We start from the raw sequence: 21487 nt of genomic DNA, 5'->3' as shown, positions 1-21487 counted from the left end.
TATTTAGCTAGCTCCAGGAATGACATTTGTTATGCCATGACTGGATCAGCTAATGCTTTGAAGTTCTTGCTAGTTCTCTGACTCTAAGATATTAAAGTGTTCTTTCCATGTTAATAATTATTTTATATTTTTTCTTGATAGAGCACAGAGTGACTCATCAGTTTTGAAAATGCACTTGTGAATAATATAATAGAAGCAAGCTATGGGGAGATACATCCATTCTTTCAAAGATTCATTATCTGTACCAACAAAATATAATCCATGACATTGCAATAGAACCCTCTGAAAAGTAAAACGACACCAACAACAATGTGAATACAATCAATATTGAGTCCAGGTGTACTAATGACAAAAAGAGATAAAGAAATGATCAAAATTGAGAGGTAGTAATCAGTGATGTCTTCTTGGAAGCACTGCTTTATGACAAATTCAGAAGGAAGTGTTGCATTTCAAGTCAACAATGAAATTCCAGTCAACAAAGGGACTCTATGTAAATGCCACAGCGAATAAAATGTGAATTGCTATGGTCCTCACTGTAGAGGCCTTGATAGCTAATTCAGGAGGAGGTCGATCAAAAGGCTAATATGAGGGTAGAATATACTAGGAGAGCACAGCAGAGGATGGGTTTATGTCACATTACAACATTGTGTGCAACTTCATGGGCAAAAGGAATTTGAACTAAGTCTTGAAGTGTTGGAGGAGAGTGATTGGGAAGATGAATAAATGCCTTCCAACCTAACTATTAACATAAATAACAATATGGAGGCACAACATTTACTGGGATGTGCAGGGAAATAATGCAGGGGATGAATGAAAGAAGCATGTCACAGAGAAAAGAACACTCAATTGTGTTTGGAGAAACAATAGCTCAATTCACCAGACTAGATTGAGAGAAGGACTCAAGTCAGAGAGCGAGAAGAGGCTTGCCAAACCTGAGGGTAAGGGGGGCTCTGAGAGGTGGTTTGAGGAGTTTGACAACCATACATCCCAAGTAGCAATATTCCCAAGGGATTCCAAGCATAACTGAAATAATAATAATAATGCCTGGTCTCAACTAGTCTCTGGGTTGTGTTAGCAGTCTGAAATGAAGCCAGACTGGATATGTTCATCTGTAGAAGGCAAGTCACAATCCTCAGGATTTTATTTTAAGGAACAAATTTACAGAAAATTCTTTCATTCCAGGATTGGGATGCTGTCATTCAGTACTTTCTCTCTCAGCTCTTTCGAGGGAGAAACAACCAATTTCCTTATTCTTAATTTTTATATAACTAATCTGTTACCAAGCTACTAAATGTAATATTTTGATCAAATGCTTCCCTGAAGCATGTATTTCAGTTTTATTTAATTATTATATCTTTTATTTCAAGATCTTTTTTTATCCTTTTTTCTATCCTGAATTCCTAAAAAATACACTGGAGACAGAAAAAAAAAAACACCCCCAAAACCCCCACAAACCCCACATTGTATAAAAGGCAATTAGCACGCCCTCTCCTTTTTATAACTTTATAATTGAAATCTCATTAAAAGCTTTCTAGGTCTCAGCTCCCTTAGTGACCAGGTGTCCCTAATTTGTTTTTAAACTAATGTGACTAATTCCAGGCAATGACTAGAAAAAGTCTGATACCTGTTGGAGAATAGCAATAGCAAGGTTATAGAAGTGGGGTGGCTTTTTAGGTTGCCTTTAACCTTGTTTTTTTCTTTTCTTCTTCTTCTTTTTTTTAAAGGCTTCAACGTCTTTTCTCTCCGAGTCCTGCCCTTTTTTCAGTCCCGGCTGAAGATTCCAAGGGAAATGAGAGCACTATTTTGTTTCTGCCTTGTATTGCAGATAGGGGGAGGAGGTGGTTATTAGAGAGAAGCTCTTCCTCTCTCGGTTTCCCCCTCTCTCCGCCTGACAGCACCGCTCTCTCGCAGGCTCGCTGGTTCTCTAGGTGATCCATTTCCAGGCAACGTGGGGCTGCTGCCGAAGCTGCCCAGCTCGCTCTTCCCTCGCGCTCCGCATCCCGCCAGGCGAACCGCTCCGAAAGCATCCTGCAGCCGCGGCGGCTTCCCTCCGCCCGCCCGCCCGCCCGCCCGCCAGCCCTGCCCGGCTGCGCGCGCCCAGCGCAACTCCCCCGCCAACCGCGCCCGAGCGATCCTGCCTCCCGGGCCCGCCTCGCCGAGCTCCGCTCCCCGCCTCGCGCTGGAAACGGATTTTCTCTGCATTACTATCTGCATTACCTTGAAGTTCACTTTTTCTACCCCTCTTGGAGAGGCTCCCCCCACCCCCAACCCCCAACCCCCCTTCCCTGCTTGGAACCTGGCAGCTCCGCTCGGAATCTCCTAATCTCTCCTTCCCATTTAGATTTTATTTTGGCAACGAAGACAAGTGATTCTCTGCGGGGCCGTTCGGGCCGGAGGGGGGCTGTGCTTTTTGGTTGGGGAGGGGGAGGGGGAGGGGGACATCCGGCGTGAGGGGGGTGGGTCTGTTGGAAGTTGCTGCGGAGCCGGGACGCCAGACCCGGGCCCGGGCGCAGCGATGGGCAAGGTCTGAGCTCCAGCCTCTCCCCCTGCCCCAGTGCAGCCGGGGCTGGATACATTTTTTTTTTAAAGCCAAACTGCAAACAACTCTGGCGATGCCAACATTTCCTTCCAAGTGACACGGCTCTGCGAAGGAGGATTCCTCAGGCTGAGCTCTTTCTCCTATTCGCCCAGCCATCCTCGGCGAGTCAAGGCTTCGCTCTGGCAGGAGGAATTTAGGGGGAAGAGGAAAAGCTGTGCTCAACTCCATCGTGACCCCAAACTCTCTGGACTGTGCGTGTTGAAATCGTCTGGAAAGAAGAGCCGCCGTCCAAGAAAGCCAGCAGCGGAGGAGATGGAAGTTTTCCCCTTGGTCTTGGTGTTGTCCGTGTGGTGGTCTCGAACCTGGGACGCCGGGAATGCGGATTCGATCATCCACATCGGTAAGTGAGGGCAGGTGCTGCCAGCGGCTACTTTTGACCGCGTCGGTTCGCCCGTGTTTCCCCCGGGCGGCCCCCTCTGCGCCCTGCGTGGGGCTGCTCGGCGGCGGCTGCGGTTCGCCGCCGCGTCCACGCACCCTGCCCTCCACTTGCTCAGTCCCTGGCCGGGTGTGCGTGATGCGCGCCCGGGGCGGGTGCTGGTGGCTGGCGGTGCATCGTGGAGAGCGGGCTGCACGCGCGGGGGTCTCGAGTTCGCCCCGGGGTGCGTGTGTGCCGGGGCGTGCGGGGTTTTCAGCGCACAGGGAAGTTGAATGGGCTGACTCAGTTTCCCATATTCTCCCCCGGAGACACACTGGCTCTATTTTTTAAAGATGATCTTGGAGGGCACCGAAGAGGTAGCATCTGTGAGGCGAAGCGAACTGGGGTGGGAGGTGGGGGGCGCTCCCTTCGGCTCGAACAGGTGGTTTTGCAACGTGAGCCGCTGCCTTCGCCGCAGCGCCGAGCGCCGGGGACGGGCTGCTGGAGGCGCCCGCAGCCTCCCGGTCCTCCGCGTCCTCCTGGCTTTGCGGTGCTCGCGCAGAGGGGCCGCCACCGCGGCGGGAGGGACCGGGGGCGGTGGAGCGGGGACCCGGAGCCACGCGCCTCGCTGCCTCGCTCGCGATCTCCGGGCCTGGCGCGCGGTGAGACCGGCCCCGCGGCGCTCGGGGAGCAGAGGCGCGCCGGGCACCTTCGTGGGCCGCCTCGCCGACACCTGCCTCGCCTCGCCGGCTGCTCTCAGTTACCGCGCAAGGCCTAGAGCGGGGGCGCTCGGGCGACGCGGGGCGGCGGGACTCCGGGAGAAGGACCCGAGCCGCGGGGGAGATGCTCGCGGCCCCACCTATTGGCGACCGGACTGGCCCAGGCGGACCGGGGCGGGCGGGGGCTCCGCGTCATTATCATGCACGGCGCTCGCAGCGCCAGGCTCCAACTCTTCTCACTTGCTAATCCGCGAGAGCTGAGCGGAGACGAGCTCGTGCAGCCTTTGCGTTAATGCAATTTCCTTTTCGGAAATTCGCATCTGCGGGCCAGCGAGATTCCCTGATCGGGCTGAAGAGAGGCCCCTCTTGGGGCATATTTCTGGGCACAGGACTTTTATCTGTCCACACGGCGTGATGTTCTGCAAATTGAGGAGACAGATGGGTCGCAGCATCTCCCCTTTCAGTCCCCCTGCCCCTCCCCCGCGCAACACACACACTCTCCCGCTCCTCCCTCCACCTCCTTCTCTCTCTCCCTCTCTCCCTCCTTTTCTCTCCCGCTCCCTCCCTCCCTCTCTCGCTCCTGTAAGCCTAACCTGCTGCAGGTGGCGGTTGTGCCTGCCCACGCCAGGGTCTTCCATCATGTGCGTGCCCAAGAGGCCAGCCCCTCAGCTCCGGGGGGCTCCCTCTCTCTGGGTCTCAGACATTGTCTTTGTAAACATGTCTGCCATTCTCTATTATTTATATCAATAGAACCATATGTCTCTGTGCAAGGAGTAATGAGGTCAGAATTCAGAAAACCTTGCACTTAGGCATTAAGTAAATGAAACACTAGATAGCTTGCCTGTTAGATCACCTTTTGCTTGGGGGCTAACAGAGCCTGTGGGTTCTGAACTTTTCAGGGAGAAATTATGGTCTTATGGAGGGGTTCAGTAATGTTCTGATGGAGTTCAGAAATGAACTGGGCTCCTCTTAAATAAATGACTTACATTTATGTCCAGTGTAAATGACTGCAACGAGAATGTAAATATATGTTGTTGTACTTTTGCATTCAATTTTATGATTAGGGGTTTCTGCCTTATGCTCTTTATCACTCAGGAGGGAAGGCTTGGGGATACATGCTTATTTTATTGCTTATGCTGTGGTCTACACAATAAATACACTATTTGCAAACACCTACAGCTCTTGCTATCCTTTACCAGATGAATACTATTTTGCAATGCAGTCTGGGCTATTTGTTTCAAAATAGAACACAACTGTTGTATTTTTTTCTTCCTTTCCATTCTGTTGTCTGTCAGTGTGACATGGCTTACTTATTTATAACTAGACCAAAAAAGTAACTGTGTACAAATTACAGATTTCTTTAGAAAGCTGGTTGTATGCATGAACTGAGCATGTCCTACTGAAAGAAATCGTTACTTCTTAGACAATTAATTTGACTTGAATGCAATTAGTACATTAGCAAGAGGATTAGCTTCTTTTATAGACTACCTAATAATGCCACAAAGCTAGCAAATTGATGATTGTTTCAAATGCTCCATATCTTTTATGATATAGTGAAAATATGACCTCCTAAATTTAAAAAAATGACAGAAGTAAGACTAATTTGTGTACACTTCAGAGGTTAAAATTGTCTCCCCCTTCCCCCCCTGCCTCAGGCTGACGATAATAAATTCAAAACTGAATGCCCATATATTAAAATTTTAAAGCACCTGTTACTATTCATTGGATCAGTTTACTTGCTTGGTTGGATAGGAAAAGAGAATTATGTTTAAGAGGTGACTGCTTTCATTTGATATTCAATCTGAGAAATACGCTTTGATATTTAATCTGAGAAATATGCATATGGTAAATATATTATTTCAGGACTAAAGGGATGAAAGCGATGAAACAGGAGGGAAAGAATGTTTCAACTTGAGAGATATAAGGAGATATGCAGAAATGAAAGGTTTCCACAGCCTCATGTGATGTGTTTAAGCAGAAAGTAGCTGTAATGTGTAGTTCAGACAAGATGGCAAGATAAAAGACACTGCTGCAATAGGTTCCTTTTGTTTGCCAATATTGTCACCATCCTGTATGTACTTATTGAACACCTTTTACACATACTTCAGTGTGGGGCATATAGATTTAGTGTCTCAGTGAGTTTATACTTTTAGTTTTCTTTTTAATTCAATTGAATGTATTGGTTAATAAAATTCCATAGGTTTCAGGTGTACAATTCTATAAAACATCATCTGTATATTGTATTGTGTGTTCATCACCCTAAGTTAAGTCTCCTTCCATCACCATTTAGCCCTCTTTTACCCTATCTCCCCTCACCCCCCTTTTTTCTGGTAACTACTGTTGTCTGTGTTTTTAACTTTTTTTTTTTTGCTTAATCCCTTTACCTTTTTCACCCATCCCTCAAACCCCTTCCTCTCTGACTCTGTACCTATGAGCCTGTTTCTTTTTTGTTTGTTAATGTTGTTCATTAGATTCCGCATATAAGTGAGATCATATGCTACTTGTCTTTTTCAAGACTAATTTGTGTGCACTTCAGAGGTTAATATATTCCACTTAGCATAATACTCTCCAGATCCATCCATGCTGTTGCGAAAGGTAAGATTTCCTTCTTTTTGATGGCCTAGTAGTATTCCATTATAAGAGATTCTTTAAATATGGAATCCTTTTGGTATCGAACCAAAATATATGTATGACAACTCTCTCCATTCTTCTTTCTTTCTCTTTATTTCCTACTATTCATGCAGGTAGATTAATATAGTCAGTTACATATTTTAAACTACAACATGCTGTATTAAACACATTAATTCACTACAATGATGAGGTATATTCTAATGGTTAAGTTAATGATTGAAATGGAAATGTATTTATTGCCGTCAAAATGCATAATATCATTACTTTGTGTTTCTGTTAAGACATTTTTACAAAATTGATAATTATATGCTGTTTAATATATGAATATTCTAGGTACACGGACACAGTATGTAGAAATGAATCACCTCCATTGTGATCTTCATCCCCCACCCCAAAGAAAGGTCTTTTGACACATTAAAAACTATGCGATTTTGAAATTATGCTTCTACTTTAAGGCTGTGCATTGACTGAGTAATTTCATCAGACCCACATTACTTGATTGCTTAGAAGTTTCCTAATGATCTGCATGCTGTAGGAAGAATCAGAACGTCGTGAGTGGAATGGCAATGATACTGTGTTTTATGAGGCTATTCAGAAGTCGCTCTGATTTATGTCGCTAGAAAGCTCCAAAGTCTTTGAGATTAGCCACGCCGAGTGCTATTTTCTTCATACATCAGTCATCCCACACTCTTGACTCCCTTAACACAACAGGAGTTTAGAGCACTGCTTTAATTAAGCAGGGATTAGGTGGCATTTCCAGCCAACTGCACAGTTTGTGCTTTGCTTCATATCTAATATGGAGGATCTCATGCTTTAACAGCTTAATGTATGCTCATTTCTTTATCTGGGTCTTGTGCTCACAGAACTGATCGAAATGAGCTATCCTCAGTTATCTATCTCTGCAAGGAAACACTGACACTGAGTACTTACTCATTTATTACAAAAATGACTAGCATGTTTTTGTTGTTGGCAGTCATGGTAAAATACCTTATGCCAGCAGGAACTAGGAACCAAGCATTTACTCATGTTTTTCTCATTAGCCATTGATGCTTTATCCTCCAAGATCATAATCATCAACTATGACATTTGAGAAGCCTTACACAATTCAGAGTATTTTCATCATGGGAAAGTGCAAATTAAAGTACAAAATTGGTGGTTGAGTAAAATGTATCAATGCATTATAAAACACAAATAGAGGGTAGATTTAAGCCATCAGTTTTTATTCTGTTGCTATTGAGGACTTTTCTATCAAATACAGAATGTAAAAGCATTTCCACTGTGATTTGCATTGTTTAATGATAGCTCCCAGATCATCAAGGACTCTTCCCACTGTAAAAAAATATCTCAATGATTTAAACTGTCCTCTTATTATTTATAAGAGCTCATTGCTCTCTGAATTATGGGTAATACATAGTATAACCTTAGAATGTATTAAGAAGTAGTTTCTGAATTTAAAATAAATTTATACTTTACCTTTATTCTGTGTCATTAAAACAGTTATTTGAGCACCGTTTAGATGTGCATTAACTTAGACAATGTTATTATTCAATGCTATCAACTATGACATGACTAATAAGTCAGTACACTAAGGACCTTTGCTTTCTACTCCAAATGTACGTTCAGTAAATACCTCCTATAAATTTCAATTAAAATATGAATAAAAATCAAGGTGATTAACTTTCAACTTATCCAACCGTAACAACCAGTTGAAATTCTTAAAAGTAATTGAAGATGCGTTACATTTAATTCTAATCTCTAAAGCTAAATTTATCATACTGTAATTTTATCTCAAAGGAATATTGTAATTTCAAAACCACACTTTTTCATGGAGAATTTTTTACTTGCATATATTCTTTTAGTTTAAAAAAGTCCAGTATTTGGCATTGCTAGTGAATCCTCATGATATTTCAGATTACAGACTGCATTTTGGTGAGTTGGAATACTTAGATTTTTACTACAAATACATTTATTAGAAAATACATTTATGGCCTACAAAGATAGCTTTGCCATTAGGTGTCACTGCATTCTGAGCTGTTCCTTTGTTGTCCTATTTGAAAATCACATGAAATATATATTCTCTTAAATCCTCAGGGGAAAAATGCCATTTAATGAGGTTTGTGATGTTGTAAAGTACAGGTGGTTTTTATTTTCAAACCTGAAGAGGAAATATCATATCCTGTCTCTTATTCTTGTGAGAATTTAATTTTAGGATTTATCAACGCCCTCTATTCTGTAGATAGATGAGCTTCCTAGACCTAGTCATGTAAATTTTCACAAATTTGAAAATAACAAAATTTTCGATAACAAAATATATTCTTAAACTAATACTCCTTCTCTATTGAAAAGTCTAAGACACCAAGAAGTTTGTAAAAATGCATAACGATGCTGGTGTAAACAGAGATTAGTGAGTGAGTTTGTTAAGCAATTTCTTCACTGCCATGGTTCTGCTTTCCTATGGAACATTTGGAGTTCAGAACTGATTGATGTTTGTAACATGAATCCCATACACACGGAGCTATGAATAAACATATATGTGAACACAAATAGAGATATATATATATAAATAGTGTCATTATTGCCACACATGTGCCACACCCATCTGGTTTGTATGGTAATATACAACCAATGTCTGTTATCACTTCTTAATTTTTTTGTTTATTGAATTTTTTTAAAGCGGCAAAATTTTTCTTCTAGTACATCCCATTATAAGAGGATGAAACTTAGTCAACTTTAAACTGATAAATTAGTTTTAATATCAACAAAAATCACATGCAATAATAGGTTAAATGAAGGAACAGTTAGTCATATTATGTTAGACTTTGCCCTGTGCCAATATTAATTAATAAACTGTTGGGATAATGTGTTATTGAAAGCTCAGAACAAAATCAACTGATCAGATGGATAGCTAAAGGATAAGAAAAAAATACTAAAATAATATATTTGAGAAATAAATAAAACACTATATTTCAGGAATTTGTAGAAGAGATACAGTTGTGTGGTTCATATAACTGTCTTAATAGCTAGGTGTAGAGTGAATTAAAACACAGCTATATTAGGGGAAATAGGTGGAGAATAAAACCTTAATCACACAAATTAAGGACCCCTTAAATCAGCGGTTCTCAACGTGTGGGTCACGACCCTTTTGGGGGTCAAACGACCCTTTCACAGGGGTCGCCTAAGACCATCAGAAAACACATATATAATTACATATTGTTTTTTGTGATTAATCACTATGCTTTAATTATGTTCAATTTGTAACAATGAAATTGGGGGTCACCACAACATGAGGAACTGTATTAAAGGGTCGCAGCATTAGGAAGGTTGAGAACCACTGCCTTAAATGAAGATTTTTAGGGTATGAACAAGAATTATGCATAACATTTTATTCATCAGATAGTCTAGATAACTACAAGTAGTGGATTGAGAGAGGTGGATTTTTTTTTTTTTTTAGATTTTGTTTCTCTTGTGTCTAGCATTAATACTAATGTGTTATATTCAGTGCTACTCTTACAGTACAGTGAAATACTTATTAAGGCTGATTGGAGAAATTAGTAGTCTTATGCTCCAACCACCACAGACCACTGTAACGTTTGGAATTTACAAACTGGATGCACACCAGGAATATCCACACATGTTTGGTATCACTAGAATGTAAAAGAAACATTCAATATTTTGTCAAAGATCTTCCAAGTTTTGGATTCCTTCCTCAGGTGCTCTTTCACCTTATTGTTGCTTACCTAGGGGTTATTCATGTGCAGCTGAGGCTGGGTTGACCTCTTGAAATCTTCCCCAGGTGAATAGAGGGAAACTCAGAGGCAAGTACAAGAAGCTAAGCACCTGCCTGTGTGTGTTAGAAATTTTAAGTCACTCTGAGTCAAGTTTCTTATTTGAAAATATTTGATTCATGAAAAAGATCAAGTAATTAATTTTATTAAAATAATTTTTATACTTTTTTCACTCCCTAATAATTCAAATAACTTCTAGAAATAATCATATGTCATTGCTCTGAGTACATAAATAAGGTGTTTGCTTCATTATTAAAGTCATAATTCCAGATGTTAATGTTCTTGAAACTGCAGGGTAAGGTAAGCACTACTGCCAACATTTGGTAAGTGTGCTAATTGGGAGCAGGTTTTTGCATTCAACAAACACTTATTCTGAATCTCTTCTCTATGAAGTACTGCTTTTAGGCCCTGGAATGTTGAACAAATAACCTCTCTTCTTTTAGTTTACGGAGTTTACATTCTCATCGGGCGGGCAAAGGAGAAATAAGAAAACATAATGTTATAATTTCAGGTAATGATAAATCTATGAAGAAAAATGAGGGACTGGCAGGTGAATGAAGTTGCTGTTTTGAATAGGGTGATATGGTAATGAAACGTGGGGTATGGGGTGCAGACTTTTCTTCCCGTGGGTTCTTGTCCTCATGAAGTTTGAAGAATAAACTCGTAGACAAAAAGGCTTATTTAATAAAAAATTTAGAATTTTATTGGAAACAGATACAAACTCCATCTGGGCAGGAGTGTCCCCAAAGGGGACTCCATGGGGAGCCCCACACAATGGGAAAAGCCTGTTCTCTCTCTCTAACGGGGAAATAAAAAAAAAATCCCCTCCCTCATGTCCCTTTGTCTCCAGTTTATATATGCTGCAGTTCTTTGTTTGAATCCGACCATTTTTTTATTGGTTCCTTTGCTTAATTTGGGACGACCACCCCTGCTTTCCTCATTGGTTATTCTGATATATGGTATTAATTTCAAAGCTCAAAGTCCACATGTTGCCTCCCACTTTCTCTCCCCTTATCTTGCTGATTGAAGTCACTTTTGATTATCTTACGGTTTTCTACCAGTTGTGCTGTCAGGGAAAGCCTTATCTTATAGCTCTCCCAGCTACACAGGTCTGGGCTACTTTTGGTCTAACTTATGGTCACTGTAATTGCTCAGGTCAGAGATACCCCTGTCTGTCCTTGGTTTATGGCTGTTTTAGTTGCTCAGACCAGAAATGTTTCCATCAGCCTGTGGTATATCTCTATCCTCTGTACAAGTAAGATAGGTACCCTGGTGTCTTCAAGTCTCCATCTATGTGTTCCTCTCCCATGGACCCTCCTTATCTCTGACTCCCTAAACCTACCTATTTTGGCCCTAAAACTCATTTCAGTAAGACCTCTCTCAAGATATGGCCATTGGAGCAGAGACATAACTCAAAGAAAGGAAATCAGTCATGTGGCTATCTGATGAATAGGATTTCAGGAAAAGGCATAACAGAGGCAATGGCCCTGAGACAAGACACTCGGGAACACCTTGGAAGTCACTGTGGCTATAGCGTAATGAGCAAAGCAGGTAGGAGAAGGAAATGAGGTCTGAGAGGCAACTAGGGGAGGTCCTGTAGGGACTATGGTAGTTATGGTAAGGTATTTAAGTTGTCCAGGTATATAGGCTTATTAAATAAGCCTTTCTGTCTACGAGTTTATTCTTCAAACTTCATGAGGACAAGAACCCACGGGAAGAAAAGTCTGCACCCCATACCCCACGTTTCATAGTTTGTATTTTAGAAAGGTAACCTTCTCTGCTTGGGCGGACTGGGTGGAGAAGACATACTGTATGAATTTTAGCTTGACAATAGTGGATTGGACTAGTTTGTAACTTAACTGAGTAGTTGTCAGATTGTAGATTTATTCTGAAGGTAGAAGAAAGAGGATTTTTCTGAATGATGATTCAGCTGGGAGAAATCCAGAGGAAGTAAAGAGGGTTCTAAGGTATTTTACCTGAACTAAGTGGGTGAAATGTGTTACTATTAACTAAAATAGGAAACGTGGGCAATGGGCAAGCTTCAGATAGATATCAAAATTTGCATTTGTTAAATTGGATATTCCTATTACACATCAAATGTGAGAATTTAAGTTGGCATTCGATTCTGTGAGTCTGGAATTTATGGATTCAAGCTGTATATTTGGAATTCATCATTATAGACATAGTCTTTAAAGAAACGGGGGAGGTAGCCTATTTAGGGAATAACTGTGTAGAGAGAACTCCAGGACTATGCTATGGGACAGTCCAAAATGTAGAGGGAGAGGATCCAGGAAAAGATCAAATTGAATGACCTGTGAGTTAGAAAGAAAAGCAGAGGGTGTGCTGTTCTGGAAACTAAGTGAGTAAAGTATCAAGAAGAATCAAATGAGACACCCTGTTAAATTCTGTGAATGAAAATTGAGACTTGACTACCGCATTTGAAAATGTTGAGGACCAAGGTAACTCTGATAAAAAGTGGTTTCCGTGGATTAGAACAGACAAAATACTGATTGGGGAGGATTCAAATATACAATGGGACATGAGGAACTCTATAAGGTTTGCAATAAGGGAAAACAAAGGAGTGGGGGATGGGATTTGAGGTAAAGGGAGGATTTTGAAAGTGTGGAATCTTGGAGGGAAGGATGGGAAGGGTGGGTGGGTGGGAGATAATCAACCAAAGAACTTGTATGCATATGTGCATAACTGACACAGACAATAGGTGATGAAGGGCTGGGGTCAGGGGCAGGCTGGAGGGGGTCAGTGGGGTAAAAAAAGGGGACATATGTAATACTTTCAACAATAAAGGTTAAAAAAATAATTTTTTTTAAAAAGGTGAGTGCTGGGATATATACGATAATTTTTAAAAAGTTCAATCATAAGAATTTTTCAAAAATAAGATTTAAAACAAAGTATTTCTCTTTATGTAAACATATTTGATTCCTTAGTTTGGACAGCAAGTGATTGGATAGCATTGTTGTTTGTCTTTGTAACCTTGGATCAAGTGATACAGGCCGATGCCAGTAGAATTAACCAGAGAAAGCTTAGATGTCCTTTCTGAAACAGACTCTATTAGTTGTTCTGCATTTTGCTTTATTTCATTTCCCAGATTAGCACTCAAACTTAGATAAAAATGTCTTACCTGAAATTACAAGTGGATTATACCTTAAAGAGTATTGATATGCCATTACAAATAGAGTCAATATGTTATTTAATGTACTAATTTTAAGAACTTACAGTATTCCTATGTAGCAGCATTAAAATAGCATAAAATCCTCTTGTAGCAATAAATAGACACATTTGAATTGATTATAGGTTTCACTGCTAGTATGCATTTGATTTACTAAAAAATCACTTTGGAACAATTTTTTTTTTTAAAAAAAGCAATAGTTATTTCACGAGGCAATGCATATCATTGCCACATAGAAATTAAATAGATGAAAGAAATTCATAAGATATTAATTTTCAGCGACACATTTAAATATTTCCTTTTATAGAACTTTCACTTCTATTTGTGCTATACCATAGCTGTCAGATCTTTAGTCATAGGTGAAAATGAGGAAAGGAAAATGTTCTAAATTTTCTAATCTCAGAATTCAGCCTCCTAAAAATGAATCTTAATTATTTCATTGGTCTATTAGTAACACATAAGTTATGTATATTACATTGATTTTGACACTAAAATAGGATTTGTATTGAAATAAGAATGCTAGATGTCAGTGAATTATATTTGTGTGTGTGTGTGTGTGTGGGTGTGGGTGTGTGTGTGAGAGAGAGAGAGAGAAAGAGAGAGAGAGAGAGAGAGAGAGAGAGAGAGAGAGAAAGAGAGAGAGAGAGAGAGAGAGAAATTTCCAGTGTTTTCTCCTCTAAGAAAACATTTTGTCTTATGGGAACAATGTAATATGAATGTCACATGGTTGTTTCTGCTTGGTTACATTTATTAATTGATGTGTAAACATGGACTACATGAACAGTGAGGGGATAGGAGTCCTGTGGTTTGAGCATAACGATGAGTGATAAAAAAGCAAACTGTGTTATGGCTGGAACATAAGAACATAGTTAATGAGATACATAATATTAAAAAATATTTCAAATTTACTATTTCATAACTTTCTAGGTGGTGATATGTAATCATTTGAAAGAAATGCTAAGCATATTTAAATCCAAATTTAAATTAGAATGGGCACCTGAAATTGGTGAAGTGCTTAGTTTACTTAACCTAGACATCATTGAAATGACATACCACACTGGCAGCTCATTTTAGATTGGCTGATTACCTTAAAAACCAAAGAACAGGTAATCTATTAGAAGTTAAAGCAGGATGAGAGAGTCAGTTCTAGTGCTCTGTTGCATGCAGTTTAGGGTGAATTAAAATCTAGAAGAAGGATTCTTCCTTCTGATAATCTCCACAATCTGACAACAGACAACCCTGCGCTAGTGGTATAGTGGCAATTACTGTCTTGCTCTTCATTGTTGGATCTTTTCTCTTCTTTGCTGATTCTATGAATGGTGACAACAGGAAACTAGTGAATTTTCTTTTTAGAAATACCAGCAATTCTCAGCAAAACTGAAAGGAGGCATGGACTTTATGAAAATCATGATAAATTTCTTCTTAATAAAACTGTTAAAAAATTTAACATATCATTAGCATGGGCTCATGCACAGATTTGAGAGGAATTACTCTTCTGTTCTTTGGTGGTGCAGTCAAGTTGGATTTGGGACATTTTTGATAGTTCATTATATTTAAGATGAGAAATCATAATCTATATCCTCATACTCATTTGCAAAAATATAGTTTTAAGGTAGATGAAGACCATGACATGTAATTTTTTTTTTTAAAAAATCAACAAATGCTTATTGAGTGCCTATTATGTTGAATACAAAAGTACACACATAATACATGTTTTCCATTCTTTAGATGTTTTTAGGCATATCTGCCTCCTGAGTTCATACTGTATTATCAGGAAGCTGAAGGTAGAGCAATTCAGGACTCACAGTTGAAAGACTATTGTTACGACAAAGGGGACTATGATAATTCGATAAATGCCGTCTTTATGATGCCCTTAAGGTGCCATAAAGCAAAAATATATTTCAGAAAAAATGATGTGATAAGATGATCACTTACAGAAGGTCTTCATTTACAGTAGAAATCTCTTTATTCAAGTTTCTGATGGTTAATCATTCACCTTGTACCTATAGGGCACAAAAACAATACAGTCATGCCATAGACCTAAGAGAAAGTCTCTACTATTTGCCTCTTTTCATCTTTTTTATTTTCTATAGATGCCAGTAGTTATGCTATAAGGTCCTGTAAAGGAGGTGGCTTTGAGATCCAGTTATCCTGTAATTAATAGAAGTAATGAGACCATTTCTAAATGTATTACCACATATCAGCTCATCCCTCTAAGCATGGTTTCTTGGGTATAGAGAAAATGCACTTATTTTTATTTTTTCTTCCTCTTTTGAAGTTAATAGTATGCTACTATTTCATATTACTAATCTGTACTTTCTTCTAGATGTGTAGAACATCAGTGAAAATGACAGTTTTTTACTGTAGCAAACACAGAAAATTATCTCACAGAACAAGTAACATTAGTTTCCTTTCCAAGTGGAATAAGTGCTATTGGGAAAACATATTAATACCAAGTTTTAATTATGTAGGTATAATTGTGAATAAGACAAGCATTGAAAATTGGAATTGTTCAAAAACTAACTGGTCAGTACTTTCATATTTCTCCATAAGAGTTCAGTTAATAAACAGCAAAAATGGGTGTTCTTATTCTTCCTTTTTATTTTTCTTATTCACCCTTCAGTGACAATGCTAATCAGCAATGAAATGGCTGAAAGCAAGGAATAGGGCACAAAGGGTTTTCAATAATCCACAAACCGGAAATTCAGCCTCTGAATGCTTATATAAACAGGTTTGCTGAGAAGATATACTTTTAATTTCTAAAAATATTGTTTAGATTCTGAAGATAAAATTTCCTCTTGGCTGCTGAACCTATAAGAGGATTGAAGCTTCCAGGTCACAAAGAGGGATAATACTGTGAAAGACGCAGCCTGGGACAAAGGAAGAATATTATTTTGGCAAAAGAATGTCCTTCAAGGTTACTGCTGCTGACAGCTAGGACCCCTATGATTAGCTCAGTTTCTGTGTGCCATGGTGATGTTTACAAGAAAATATATAGATTCCGGCTGTACTTTTAAAACACATTAGGTAATTATGTATACACTGTGCTGGTTTGACATTCCCATCAGTATACATTATTTAATGAGCATCTACATTGTTTAATCCCAGCTGATGCTATATTGTAGGCCATCAGGAAGAAATTGAATATTTCACTTTTAGAAAGAAACTGACACACATGACAAAAATAAACACAAAAGTATGGTTAGTGATTAGGTTGGGGTTCATTTGAAGAGAAGTGAGAAGGGGAAGTGATGTGATCTAGGATTGCTGCATGGTGTCAATATTACTGATTATGTCTTAAGTATTAAGCTGAGTGGTGGTTCCACAAGTGTTGATTTCATAAATACACCTGAAACTTCGTAATTGAATTGTAAGTAATGATACTAGTATGTGTGCCCGTTGCCTCTCCTTACAGTAAAATCCCTTGGTATCTTTCAGTTCCACTTTGGTTAGGGATGGAGGTTTGCCTTTAAGACCCCATCCACCACATAGGATGGCCCAGTCCCCAACATTTCTCGGAGGGAAGGAGAGTGTTTATAATATGCCAGGATCATTCAATGGCAAGTGAGAGAACAATCCAGAAGTCTGTGTCCAAGCATGATGCTCTGTGATGGATTCGTCAAGCAAGCTGCTCTCTCTGCTCTTCAGAACCTTGTGCTGGAACCTTGTTTCTCCTGTAGCAAGGGCAGGGAGTGCCCTTAGGTGCTGAATTGAGAGAGGAGAGAGGAGGGAACGTGCAGAGAGAACCATCGGATCAATACCATCAGAGGAAGTTTGGAATAATCCATGTTTTTAATATTTCATAATACAAATATAAAAAAGATAACGTGTTACACTTTTGTAATTCATAGTTTGCTAGTATTAACAACTTCTATCGCACCCTTGAGTTCTAAGAAAGTATGATCAATTCTTCTATAAAGTATCCTTGAGGAGTTAATTATTTTCTTGACCTTGCATTGATGTTACTATGTGCTTATAGTAATTAATAATAAAGCTAATCCAAACAACTGATATTGTGATCATTTAATATGGTATCTTTTACTCCAACTCTAAACTAAGATAATCTATTCTGCAGTGATGAGCAAAGAGCTCCTTGTAGCTGATGGACTTTAATGCTGTGGCCCTTGATTGACTTTCCAGTGGAATAGTTCATTTTAATCCATATAAATCAGAAGGAACGAGGAGAAAAGCTTCCACAAAACAACCTCAGAGGCAGTGAAGAGGCTGTTTTTTCCAGCCTTATTGAGATCTAGCTGTCATATAACACTGTGGGACTTTAAGGTCTACAGCATTGTGATTTGACATATTTACATATTACAAAATTATTACCACGGCAGCACTAACATGTCCATCCCATTGCATAAAAATTACATTGTTTTGTGGTGAGGACATGTAAGATCTATACTCTTAGCAACTTTCAAGTATATAATACCATATTATTAACTAGAATCACCATATCATATACTAGATTACTAGAACCTTTTTTATAACTGAAAGTTTCTACCTTTTGATTAATCTCTCCAATTCCTCCACTACCCCCACCCCCTAGTAACTATTCTACCCTCTGTTTCTCTGAGGTAAGCTTTTTTTTAGATTCCACATATGAGTGATATCATAGAATATTTGTCTTCTCTGTCTTATCTGGCTTATTTCACTTAGCACACTGCCCTCAAGGTTCATCCAAGCTGTCACAAAGGGCAGAATATCCTTGTATCTCATGGCTGAATAATGGAATATTCTTTATGCATTCATCCTTCGATAGACAGTTTGTTTTTATTTTTTATTTTGGCTGTTGTGGATAATGCTGCAGTGAACATGGAGGCGCAGATATCTCTTTGAGTTCCTGATTCCAAGTCCTGGATTTATACCCAGAAGTGGAATTACTGGATCATACTATAGTTCTATTTTAATCCTTTAGAACCTTCCATACTGGTTTTCATTGTGATTGCATAATTTACATTTCCACCAACAGTGCACAAGGGTTCACTACACTCTCCCCAGCACTTATCTATTGTCTTTTTTATATTCTTACCTGAGGATATGTTTTTTTCTTTTTTTAAATTGATTTTAGAGAGTGGAAGGGAGAGAGGGTGGGAGAGGGAGAGGGAGAGAGAGAAACATCCATGGGTTGTCTCCTCTATGGGACCTCACTGGGGATCAACCTGCAACCTAGGTATGTGCCCTGACCTGGAATCAAAACGGAAACCATTTGGTATATGGGATGACACTCCAACTCTAGATGTGTGTTGGTGAGGGCTGTGCCAATCATGGCAAATGGGAATGAAGAGGAAAATTTGCTTAAGAGAGAGACTAAGAAGCTTGCATTCATCAACTCAGTCATGGAGTGATGCAGGTAAAAGAACAAGGTCTCACATTATTTTTGAGTGCTGTCCTGAGGGACTGAGCGGATGAGGATTGCCGGGAGCCAGTCCATCCTTGCTGTTTCAAGGGACCTGGCATATATGGCATACTGTTCTTAAAGTGTTTGCTCACCTTCTTGGCACTATGTGTTTTAACCAAGGTCTCCTCTCTGAGAAAGGTTGTTTCCCCAGGTAGGGATTTCCCCCTGAAGTTAGGGAGGGAATAAAACCCCTCAACTAAGTGCCAGGCGGGTAATTAATCACTTTAACTACGAACAATCATGCTTAAGCTACATATTCTTTACTCCCTGGAATGGAGATAAGAAACGCCCTAACCTTTGGAATAGAGATTGATAGGATTTAATCAACTGGTATAAATACAGATGTAACAAGACAGAAAGAACACAGAACTTAGAAGACAGAACCAAGAGAGACAGAACCTACACAGAACGTTCTCTAGAGACAGAAGAACTTCGCTGGAGAGAACATGGCAAAAGATCCTGGACAGAAACTGGCCTCAGAACCTAGAGACAGAACCTAGCGAGAGAACATGGCAAAAGATCCTGGACTGAACCTGACTACAGAAATTGGCAAGAGAACCTGACTAGAACCTGGTGACTGAACCTGGCTGGAGAACCTGGACAGAACCTGGCTGGAGATCCTAACCAGAACTTCGCTGGAGATCCAGACCAGAACTTGGCTGGAGATCCTGGCTAGAGATCCTGGCTAGGCTGCTGATCAACTGAACGCTGTCTCCGTGTCATTCCTTCTTCGCCGACTCCCTCCACACCTTTGGGGACCCCTGGACCCGCTGGGGCTGGACCCCAGCAGAGGATGCTAATAATCACTAATATAAGATTATAGAGGAGTTTAACTGAGCGTGGTTTGAACTCAAAATTATTTTGTCATGACTGCAGTGTCATATCCCAGAGAGCAGCTTCCCAATAATTCCCTTCCAGCCTCATATGGGAAAAAAAAGGCCATTCTCCATAGCCATCAATCCCATTTTAATCTAAAAAAGCAAAGTGTTTTTCTTGTCATTCTTTTCTAAACTTTTCTTAGATTCAATGTTAATAGTGTCATTAAAATGTGAGCCATTTGAAATATTTTTGAGCTACTTTTATTTAGAAAATACTAATCCTACAACAGCAGGAGCCTTATGGTTTTTAGTTCCTGTGTGCTTATGTATCAACTCATATTATTCTAAATAGTGTGACTGACCCTTTGATGTATATATCTCATTCTCATTTCTTTTTTTTTCTTTTTTTTAATGAGAATGGTCAACTTTCTTTTTTTTTTTTTAAATATATTTTATTGATTTTTTAAAGAGAGGAAGGGAGAGAGATAGAGAGTTAGAAACATCGATGAGAGAGAAACATCGATCAGCTGCCTCCTGCACATCTCCCACTGGGGATGTGCCCGCAACCCAGGCACATGCCCTTGACCGGAATCGAACCCGGGACCCCTCAGTCCGCAGGCCAACGCTCTATCCACTGAGCCAAACCGGTTTCGGCTCATTCTCATTTCTTAATGTGAGTTTATTTTTTAAAAAATAAAATTCTGGGTCTAATATGAAAAGACTAATGCTGTTATTTATTTAGCTATTTCCATTTAACATGGAATGATCATTGACAGAATCTTCATTTACTAAAAGTAAAATAAAAATATGCTAATTTAAATTTTTTGTGAATATTACAAGTAGAATCCCCTTGTGTAAATTATTAAAATTGCATAGAAGTGTAAAAGCATTTCCATAGAATTTTGTGTGGTTTAGTTACACATTGTCTGCAAACATAAGGAGCTGAAGGGAAGGAAAATTGTGCTCCTAGGATGGCAGGAAGCTAAGCCTGCTGTGGGACCTGTGCCATTTAGGACTTAGAACACATTAAAGGGATCTTGTTGGCCTTTTTTTTTTTTTTTTAAGAGTCTTAGAAGACTACTTCATAGTTAAGGATCTGGGTTCTCAGATAAGAAATGTTTTCAAACACTGATGTGGCGTCTGAAGAATGTGAGAGCAGAAACAGTGTGTCTGCTCATGTGTGAAAACACTGGATGGAATGGCCTGGATCCAGATAAGCCTGTCTTCTTTCCTCCTCGGTGTCTCTGTTTAGAGTCTAGCTTTTCCGCTTGTTTTTCTAATCCATTCTGTCAGTGCTGAACCTGGTGAAAACAGTTTAGGTATGATCTATTATTAGAGCTTAATTTTGGAATCTTGCTCTTTTTTTTTTTCTTACTAAGTTGATCTATTTGGAAGAGAGCCAAGGTGGACAGTTGAGCGCACCAGTGGGGAGGAAGACTTCATTCAGCATTGCTCCGTCTGGCTCTCCGGCTCTCTGATGGGTTGCAGAATAGATGAAGGGATAAGACATTTAGCACCGGTGATGTGTAACCTGAGTGAGCTGAGTCAGTCAAAACCTGGGATGACTAGTAATTTTTTGTTTCTTAAACAGAGTGGCATATGGTACCAAAAATAGAAGTGCTGGATTTGATATTGGCATTAGACTATGTGGATCGTGCCTGGATCACGTTGCCAATCCCTAACTGTGATGTCTCTAGATAAGTAATGAAACTTTGGAGGTCTCAAATTTGTCTGTTCCTGTTTCCTCTCCACCTCATCTGGAACTGTCATAAAATTTAAAATATGGACCTATAGACTCTGCAAATAGCTAGTAGTCATACTTACGTGGACTGAACTTGTAATTTAAATATACTTCCCCTCAGGACCCTGGGTCTGAGGTTGCATTAGAGAGCGGGTATCACACCTAAGATCAGATACGGCTCCCTGTGTACCTCTGTTTCTGAAACATTAATTCAGATTTACAGCTATGGCGCTTTTTTTTTTTTAATTTTG

General features: G+C 39.8%; 1 protein-coding gene across 1 annotated transcript in view; it reads left to right on the top strand.

The window, feature by feature from the left end:
* The first annotated feature begins 2593 nt into the window (after window positions 1–2593).
* Window positions 2594–21487, top strand: part of GRID2 (glutamate ionotropic receptor delta type subunit 2) — a 1378765-nt gene continuing 1359871 nt past the window's right edge. The window contains exon 1 of the mRNA XM_059665394.1: window positions 2594–2939. Coding sequence (XP_059521377.1) covers window positions 2852–2939 — 88 coding nt within the window. The 5' untranslated portion in view covers window positions 2594–2851. The remainder of the gene's footprint in view (window positions 2940–21487) is intronic.

The sequence above is a fragment of the Myotis daubentonii genome, chromosome 1 (genome assembly GCF_963259705.1).
Source record: "Myotis daubentonii chromosome 1, mMyoDau2.1, whole genome shotgun sequence".
In the NCBI taxonomy this organism is placed as follows: domain Eukaryota; kingdom Metazoa; phylum Chordata; class Mammalia; order Chiroptera; family Vespertilionidae; genus Myotis; species Myotis daubentonii.
This window is presented reverse-complemented; position numbering and strand designations above follow the sequence as displayed.